At 39.6% G+C, this 9,945-nt stretch overlaps 1 protein-coding gene across 1 annotated transcript in view; it reads right to left on the reverse strand.

Annotated features, from left to right (window-relative positions):
- Positions 1-677: 677 nt before the first annotated feature.
- TBC1D9 (TBC1 domain family member 9) overlaps positions 678-9,945 on the reverse strand; it is a gene marked incomplete at its 5' end in the record, with an annotated part of 110,414 nt that continues 101,146 nt past the window's right edge. The window contains 6 exons of the mRNA XM_019521833.1: positions 678-2,950; positions 4,100-4,200; positions 4,325-4,399; positions 4,890-4,976; positions 7,005-7,070; positions 8,105-8,345. Of these exons, the coding sequence (XP_019377378.1) occupies positions 2,228-2,950; positions 4,100-4,200; positions 4,325-4,399; positions 4,890-4,976; positions 7,005-7,070; positions 8,105-8,345 (1,293 nt within the window). The remainder of the gene's footprint in view (positions 2,951-4,099; positions 4,201-4,324; positions 4,400-4,889; positions 4,977-7,004; positions 7,071-8,104; positions 8,346-9,945) is intronic.

Genomic DNA, 9,945 nt, shown 5'->3' on the forward strand with positions numbered 1-9,945 from the left:
TAGTTCAAAAGCGTGCCACTGCCATTTTCTCAGCGCTGACATACCTTTTGCCACTCATACAACTGTAAGTGACACAGCACCAGGCGCTTTTCAAACCACCCAGCACTGCAGTGCTTGCATGTGTAAAGAGGCCCAGAACTCCTATTCTCAAGTCTCCCCGTTTTGCCTTTGACAAGTCGCTTTCAGTTTTTCCCACCTCTAAAAATACATATGCTACTACTTACCCACCTTTGCAAACCAGTTTGACATGTCTGAAAAGTGACAGAAATCAGAGTACATAATAGTGTCCCATTTAATGAAGATCTCATCTGCTTTGCACTGTAAACATTAATCGCTCTAATGATGAAACTTCCATTTATCTGTACTCTTTTAAAAATCTTTACCTTTTTTTATAATTTCAACTTGAGTGCCTAACTTTAAAAATAACTGAGAAAAGCTGTTTAATGAAATTGTGGAATGTAAGAAACCCACACTGGTGGCTGGCTGCACTCAAATAAGTTCCTCAGTTACAAATATGACTCTACTGAAATAAAACAAAGGTATGAAAGAGCAGATATGCGTTTTGTGTTCTGAAACCAATAGCTGGAGATCAAGTCATTTGTATAGCAAAATCTGCAATAAAGTACAATTGTCTGCTTTTCCATCTCCTGTGACTTTAAAAATTAAAAAAACCCAAATTCCATGTAGAGAGTATTTTATTTGTTCACATTTACCCTATTTGTGGTTAAAAAACCACATCATCTGACAGTTTTAAAAGCATTCTTTTAAAACAAAAGAATCAAACAGCAGCTTTAGCTAAAAAAAAAAATCTGGAACAGTTACATGAACATAATATACAGTAGTATAAAAAAAAAATCTACAGTATTCAGGTGGAAATATTCTGAAGAGAGCATATAGACTTTAGGCATGTAAGAATGACCCTGAACTGAACCACCGTGAATTAGAAAACAGCTAACAAAATAAAAAAAATCTTGAATATTTGTATAAAAGAAGCAAGGATTCAAAGTGCAGGTGCTCCAGTTTTCATTTTAACATATCATTCAGTAAATTGATACAGGATACTATTCATTTTATATAAAGTGACAGTGTAAGACTTAAACATTCAGTTACATTATCTTTCAGAATTTTTTCAGTTTACAATTACTTCTACTTTACAGCATTGTAAATGAAGACTTATGCAATACAGATTTTAAACTTCTTAATCTAACAAGGATATATGACATTGGTGGTAAAGGTTAGTTTAAAGAGCTGAATATTGCAGATAAACTGCAAATCCAGGTACAGAAGTATTTTTTTATATTTAAAAAAAATCTTTTCCATTGTCAAAAGGGACACTATCAGTCCATCTGGGTGTCTCCATACATCTTTGGGGCAGAGTAGTGAACTAAGGCATCTTGCTAAAGAAACCCTGGGTTTGAATGTCCCTCTGGACTTGCACCACGGACTGCCTCTTGTTCCACCTGCAAAACAGATGCCTCAACTTTCAGGCTGGGAAAGCCAAACAGGCCATATGCGATGCTAGCAACATCCCTCCCTTGCATGCTACTGGCTACAGTAACTGGTATGCCTCAACTAATTGGCCCAATGCACCACTTAAACTCAGGACCGACTTTTGATTTCTTTTTCTCTTAAATATACTTTCCTTGGGCAAAAAACAGGTCCCAGGCAGTATCCCTAGAGTGGTCTTTCATATATTAAAAAACAAAAAAACAAGGCATTGGTTAAAACTGGTTAGCCTCTTTTTAAAAAATATACGGTGTTGTGGGGCAGGGGAGAGGAAAAAAAGGGATGCTGCATTACACTTCCTTTCAAGTCCTATGTAGGTTGACAGTGTCCCTTTAAATTTTAGAGATATCACCTATCTCATCAATAATCCAACCTTTTTTTTTTTAGACCTGTTTTAAAAATGCACGCGAATATCTGGTATTCAGTTTATAGTAAAATGGAGGACTAATCTTTACCATGTTTATATCTACAGCAAGGTTAATAATACACACGTTTTACTGACAACTGTATTTTTTTTGTATTTTGAATAAAATTTGCATTTTCGTAACATTACCCACAGAAAGAATGATTATAGTTCAAGACAGTTATATTTGCACTCCAACATTTTCACATTAGTGAAAACTACCATTTTTTGAAGATACCAGAATATGTTGCAGGTACTAATAAATATGTAATAAAAATAATTAAATAAAAAACAAAGACCCCCCCCCCAACTGTTCTCTCAGCCTGACATCGTAGAAATTTCATAATCACTTGCTGAAGTTATTGGCTTGCCCATCATCCTTACATTCTTAGCGTTAGTAATTCTAGCCATCATAGACACTGGCTTATCAAAGTATCTCACCAGGGCTGGCTCAGTCAAAAGGGAGGCTAAAAATTGCTCAAAGGTGATAGCCCAGTCTCTGTCAATGCTAGTGCTTCTAGGCAGAGAAGTGTTGTGGCTGCTTCGCACCAAAACTGTATCTTCACCTATGTCCTCACAGTGCAGCTTTTCCTCTTCGTGTGAGCCTGCACTCAGTACTGAATAGGAGGACATGGAGCTGTCATCTTTAGTGTCATCATCAGAAATAAGCATGGAAGAGCAGGCTCCATTGTCCCTGGGAGATGAATCCTCAAGCTTAATATCCTCCATCTGTGCACCCAATGAATTATCTGTGCAAATAGTCTCATCATTGGCAGTAAGGCCACCTTGGAACGATTCCTGCTGTTCAAGGGGATACTGCTGGCTTTCCTTTTTCTGGAACAGCCCACTCTGAAGAGCTGTGCTGCAGCTTTTACTGCCTCTGTCTATTTCTTTTGCAGACTGGATAGAGAACAGTTTACCAACCTCACCTATCTCCAATAGCAAACTTGTCACAGCAGCTGTAGCATGGTAGAGATCTTGTTCATTGGGGTCTTCACTGAACATATTATACATTGTCTTGCATAATTCAATGAACTGGCCCTATGCACAGAGGAAAAAGAATAACTAATGAAAGGGAGGAGAGCAAATTTAGTCCCTGAGACCTGGTTATAAAGTCAGGATAAAGAAATCTCAAAATTCTTTATTTTGAAGAACAAAGAATGTACCTAGCATGCACATCTTTGTGTGCATACTAGGACATCAACTAATTCATGTGATAAAGTTAAAAGCAATCTTGCTGTTCTAGAATATTATCTACGATCTGAAAAAAATGCTATTTTGTACCTCTCAAAGTTATTGCCATCAAAGAGCGGATGTTGCTAATACCAACCTCGCCCACTGGTACAACCGTTTCCCATCAGTTCCATGGTACAATGATTGTTCAGGCTATCCTCATCAGAAAATAATGGCTCTAAAGTGGGCTCCTAAAAAGCTCAAAACTAACACTGACTTCATCTACTGCTTGTATCTTGGGGCATGTGACAAAGTTTCTAATGAATATGAGGACATTAAAAGTAGAAGTAAAGGGATCTTGGGGTTCCATCAGCAATCTGAAGGTCTGGAGCAAAAAGGGGTACCATTATTGTAAATGGTAATCTAACTGAAGACTCAGCTTTCAATCTTCAGAATCACATAATGTCCATGGACAGAACAACAAGCTGGCAGGTAGTGTAAACAGGGAACAACTAAATATAATGCGGGGAAAAAAGGTAGCGTTTAGGCTATTTGACTGCAGAATTATCTCCGATGTAAATGGCACAGGTCTTGTTTTTAAAAATTAATTTTGGTCTAGATAAAAGCAGGTGAATTACTGTTAGGGAATAACCCTTCATAGCTACTAACAGAAAGAAGAGATGCTGTATAGGTCTAAGGAATGAGGCAGTTAAGACTTTTTTTGCCAGTATATTGAGCCACAGAATACAGACCTGATTTTTGAAATCCTAGAAGTGGCACTATCCTCCCAGGGCATTTTTAAATGGTAGTGAACAATCCTCATACATTAAGCTTGGCCCACCTCTTTTCCATTCTTAAAGCCATTTTAACTTTGCAACATCTTTAAACAAAAGTATAATTTAAAACTTAGAGTAAATGTTAGTTTTGAAACTGCATCTACTGCTTCTATTTTTGGGCATGTGACAAAGTTTCTAATTAATATGAAAAATAATGACACAGTAAATATCAACAACATACCTGATTCAGCTTGGGCAAATCCTTTGTGTTTTTAGCTCTGGATTTATTTTCTTGGCTCCACATTCTCAGGTAGTTTCTATTCTCTTGAGAGTTTTTCTTACCTAATGTAAACAAATTGCCCAGAAAAGGAAAAGGGAAATCCATCAAATCATGTTGAATTAGCATTTGTGTGGGGTAAAAAGAAACTAGTTTTCAAGCAGTAACATTTACAGACTGAATACATACCTTTGTCTGCTTTCAGACTAATGGTGACAAACCCATCATCTGCTCCTTGTTTGTTCCTGCTGTCTATGCCAATAACTGTTGGAAAGTAGTGAAAAAACAAGATTTAATATAGCTTGAGATACACGAATACTATTTTCATCTTTGCATTGCAACACAAAGAATCTATTTAATCTTTTTAAAAGGGCAGTGTTAATAATGCAGTAAATTATGCCCAAGTTTTTGCTTATTCTTACATCTACTTACATGTTCCATATAATTAACAATTTATATATTTACATATATAAAGACTGTCCTTTGTACTCTACAATGGTCTAGACGATGACTGGGACTCACAGGCGTTACTGCAATTGAAGCAGTAATAGCACCACCACATACTAATGTGATATCAATATGGTCAACTGCATTTATCATATGCATCTACACACTTCACCTACATTTTCTCCATTAAGCGGTCTCCCATGGGACTGGGGGAAGTTATTAGTGTGAACAGAGAAATATTTAGTGTCCTGAATACTGAAGACACAAGATAATGTACTTATGGGGTTGGGGGCAGGGCACGACCCACCGTGTGTACATTCTGGTGTAATGTCTTCAAAAAAGTACTGAGTTGCTTCAAAAGCAGAATCTGGCTCCTCTTGCTCAGGGGATGGATCTATGCAATGAAAGAAAAGAGCTTGACTGCATTGTCTGGTTACAAAAAAATAAATCACAAGATTTGCCACAATTCATTTTCATGTTCAAACTTTGGAAATATACCATGAGAGCATCTACACTTACATCAGCTGGAACAATAAAACTGTGCACCCAGAAACCCATAAATTTAATTCTCTCAAAGATTAGAGCGATTATTCCGTAACTGTCCCTTGTTGGATTTCTTGCACTTTCCTCCAAAATGTCTGGTACTGGCCAGTCACCATCAGAGATGGATCAGTGGCCTGATCTCCTATGACAAGGCTGTCCAACTTCCAGGCAGCCAGGGACCGCATACTTTGCAAGCCACAGATCCAGGGGCTTGCATAGCAAGCTCCAATAAGCAAGCTGTCCCCATCTCCTTTCCTTGGCATGATGCAAGCAGCCCAGCTTCCCTTCCTCCCCTCTCACTGAGTATGCCACATGGGCTGCCTAGCTCTACCCCCTCACTATGCATACCGTCCCACTCCCCCCGCCCCCCATCTCCCAGCTATACAGGCAGCACACTCCAGGGCAGGCACTCTGGCTCCTCCTATGTGGTGCACACAGCCAGGGCAGAGGGGGCAGTGGCAGGGAGTGTTGCTTGGCATATGACACACACAGCATAGAAAAAAGGGGGAGATTCTTGGTGACCCCTGCCATATGTACCACTTGGGCAGCCCCACAGCATAGGCAGCCCAGCTCACCCTGTACAGCCAGGAGGAAGAGTGTTGCTGCATGCGTGTATGGGAGGAAGCAGCCAGGCTGCCTAGCACCTCCCCACCTTGCCACACACAGCCTGGCTAGCCAAGCTCACCTCTCTCTCCACCATGTGGGTTGCCTTCCTATCCTGCAGCACAGGCAGCTTGGCTCACCCCGGTCATGTGCACAGCACACCATCCCACTCCCCTGGCTGCATGCACCAACCACCGGCAGTGTGGACAGTGCATCTCCCTTCTTTGCCACTCAAGCAGCTCAGTCACTCCAGCCCGCTCCTAGCTGCTGCAGCAGAAGCAAATTGGTAGGGGAAATGGTAGTGGGGCAGCAGCCGTGGACTGCGTGCTAACCTTCCAGGGGCAACGTGACCCTCAAGCCACCACTTGGACAGCCCTGTGCTATGACATATATTGCTCTCTCAATGATCTGTAAATTAGATCAAGGAGATGGATCAATTGGGTAGGATGTTCTACTTTCCTACAGACTGTCCCTCTTCCTATACCCCCTATTGATGGGCAAATGGCTCTTTGTTTACCCTCTATCATATTCCCTCAGATCCTGACATGCCACTCACTCTCTAAGCTTTTGATACTTTGTTCCATGTGCTTGTGAGAGTGCTGTGCAAACCATGTTTGCTAGTTGGAAGCTTTGTAGGGACTCCAGTGCCCATCATAAATTGCACAAGACAAGAGCACTCACTACTACTTTTTTAAAAAGACATTAGAACTTCTGGCCTTGAGTTAGAGTTCACCGATTTGCACCTCAACCAGTAAGTGTTGTCATGCTAGTTTACTCTCAACACCAACACACACTGGAAGTGGATAGGTCGAGATACAAGTCACATGACAAAGGGCCTCCTAGCAGCTTTTCTAGCACTTGGGCATCTTCAGACAGGTACTCAAGGTACACACATTTAAGAAACTAGGACTATTCAAGCACTTATAGTCATTCATGGGTGTAAGCACCATATTGAAGGGGGCCTCAGACAAGAATAGTTTCTTTGATACAATATTTAAAAAAGGGATGTCACCAAAATCACCAGGACACTGGCAGATGGCCTTTAAAAATGGTCCATGTAACAGGCAGAGCAGAAGATTGAAATATGTACTGGAAGATCCCCAGACCCACTGAGGAGCCAAAGCCTCTTATTTCACTCCTTCACTTTCTTAACAGCTGAGCGAAAGCCCACTCTTCCATTTTAATTTGCCAACTTGAGTGGTCACACTCTTATTTTATGCTCTGAGAAGTCCCGGGGGGGGTTGTTGTTGTTTTTTTTTTTTTTACATTTACTCACCAGGCAAAACATGCATTTTATAAAGCAGCTTCAGTTTTTCTGTAAGATCTCCATGGCATGCTGCACCTGAATCAGATTATATTAAATGCATTAGTACTGCTAATATTTTGTACTTCCTCAGTTGCTTAAGTTGAGGAGTTCAGGGAGCTTCATGAACATTTATGAACTAATTCCTTAACTATTTTAGATAGCTTGGAAAGTATTGCCTAGAAGCAGAAGCAAGTCACTTGATGTGTAAGATCATGCAATGAGTCTGTGGTTGAATTGGGAATAGAACAGAGACCACCTGACTCTCAGTTCTATGCTTTAAACACTAACCCACTATTCTTCACTTAAAATGCCTTTTACATTTGCAGCTCTCAAAAACAGCCAATTATTGTCATATTATTACTTTAATAGCTATATGGGTTTTTTATTTGAAAAGAGCATTTGTATATGCCCCACAATTGATAAGCTGTGGACCAAATTAAAGCATCATATGACTTAAAACAGTTAGATGATTTCTGAAAAAGACCTGGGTAGACAAGACCATAATCAAAGATTGACTCTGGGAGAAACTGTTCTCTGGTTTTAAAGTAATGCTCAGCACAGATATTACTTGGACTGTGAAAAAAGGAGTAATACAACATTCTAGTATTCCACTGTAATTTTTTGAATGTTTAAATTACTCAATCATTTAACAGTTAAATATTCTACAATCACCTATCTTTAGGCAAAAATCAGATGATTGAGATAAAGTGGAAATTTATTTCACCTTCCAGTTGAATGTATTAACTCAATGCCATTAAGTAAAATGAAACTGCAAATTTTTTTGACAAATACCGACAGTCTACTGTAAGTATAGGTTTGAAACTGCAGAGAAATTTTATACTGAAAAAAATTACCACGACAAGTTTTGACTGCTTTCCAAAAAAAGAAAAAGATGAATAGAGCACTAATGTTTCCAGCTCTTTCATATACAAGCCACTTGCATAGAACTAGCACATGCCAAACCATTTAATATTTAACACACCACCAGCATTTCTGATAGACTAAGTCATATTTAGAAACAGGCTGTTTTGCTCAGGATATTTTAAGACCATACTATGAATTTGCCTTACTCAGCCCAGAGACAAATTCCCGGAAGTTGATCAGAGAATCTCCATTTTCATCCAGCAGTGTGAATAAGCGTGCAGCTAACACATCTGAGTGGGTCCCACAAGCCCAAGGAAAGAGGAGAGCAAACATCCCCTTGAACTGCTCAAAATCAATGCGGTACTGTTCCAGATAAGGCAGGCTGGGGTCATGCCGGTCAATAGCATTGCTGTTCCCTCCCCAGTAGCAGCTAGTCAGATGTTCTGCCTGAACACAAGGCAAATGCTGTAAGACTACTGCCATTTCTTTAAACAGCTCAACAATACACAGTTACGTAGTGAATAAATAAAATAACCCCCCCCAAAAAACACATTTAAAAACAAGAAACATCATTTGAGTTTAGCAGCAAGATTTCTATCCAACAAGCATAGGCATTTCTAGAAAAAAACCCAGCCAAACCAAAAAAACCTCAGAATGACCTTCCTTCAGCCAATGCAACGTCAAATTCCTTTAAGAAACAGAAGTGAATCTAGTTCTGGTCCCCCAAAAAACATAGCAGTAAACACTTGTTGCAATCAAGGTAGTGAGATGTGCCTCAAATAAGATGTCATGCACCCAGTCTTGTTTTTTCACAGCTAAGTAATCTTTCAAGTCAAGACGGGCCAATTACAAAACACTGATAATTCTGGACAAAAGTCTGTCTGCATTTTAAATATTCTTGCAGGAATACCTGCACAATCTGAAATGTATTGGATTAGGGTCTTATCCTGCTCCTGCTGAAACAAGCAGAGCTTTAGAACTGATTTCAGCGGGACTGGGAGCAAGTCTATAGGCACTGGTTCTGCAGTGTGATTCACCAGGTTGGACTGCCTCTCTGTACAAGTCTTACCACTTTCAGAGGCAGAGAATATGCACGGGAGACAGGCTAGAAACTTGTATGACAGGATTGGCAATCCAATAAGTATTGAGACTAGTAATAGGGGAGGCAAAAAAAAAAAATCCCTATTCACTATTCCAGAAACTGACCAACCAGGGGAAGACAACTTATTGCTGTGTGTATGTCACAGAGACTGAAGAAGGGCAAAACATTTTTAAAAGGTAGGTTAAAGTTAACCACTCCACTGAAACATTATTCTTTGCAACAGAATGGATTTCCAATCATCTGAAGTCCCAAATTCAAGTCTGAAGGTCTCTCTCAACTATGTGCCTTTGCTCAATCAGACATCTTGGTCTTAATGCAAGAAGTGCTTGGTGAAAGTTTTTAGCCTGTGTTATACAAGAGGTTGGATTACAAGCACAGACAAGCAAGTGAACAATTTACAAGTTAAAAGAGGAATGGGAATGGGATTAACTGTAGAGTGGCTGCTGCATGGTAACTGTATGCCCACACTTATCTCAAAATAAATGAAGATATACCACAATAAACTCGGCTCTTGTACATCTAGGGCTAAATTAGCTCAGTTTACCTTGCATTTACTGCTGTTAACTGTTCTTGTTACTGTGAAACAGCTGATTTGCAGTAAATGAGACTTATTCGCTGTAATTTGCTTGTCTCTCTTTTAGATTATTATACTGGCCCCTTCTGGCCTTGAAATCTACCAACCTTATCTTATTCTCCAGCTTTTACTTACTATTAGAATGCTTTACTTCAAGCCAGCCCCGTGACAGCAAATTCAATTACAGAAGATTTAGCATAAATTAAATCCATGAATGTTAACAAGTAGTCACTAACATGCAATAGTTATGGGCTATTCAAAATTTAGCAGAAGGAAGATATTTCTTGACCAAATTTTGTCCTCATATGATGTCCCAAAATCAGGTAGAGACATGATCTAGTTGGGGCTGGTCCTGCTTTGAGCAGGGGGTT

The sequence above is a fragment of the Gavialis gangeticus genome, unplaced genomic scaffold (genome assembly GCF_001723915.1).
Source record: "Gavialis gangeticus isolate Ggan-Ray unplaced genomic scaffold, GavGan_comp1, whole genome shotgun sequence".
NCBI lineage: Eukaryota > Metazoa > Chordata > Crocodylia > Gavialidae > Gavialis > Gavialis gangeticus.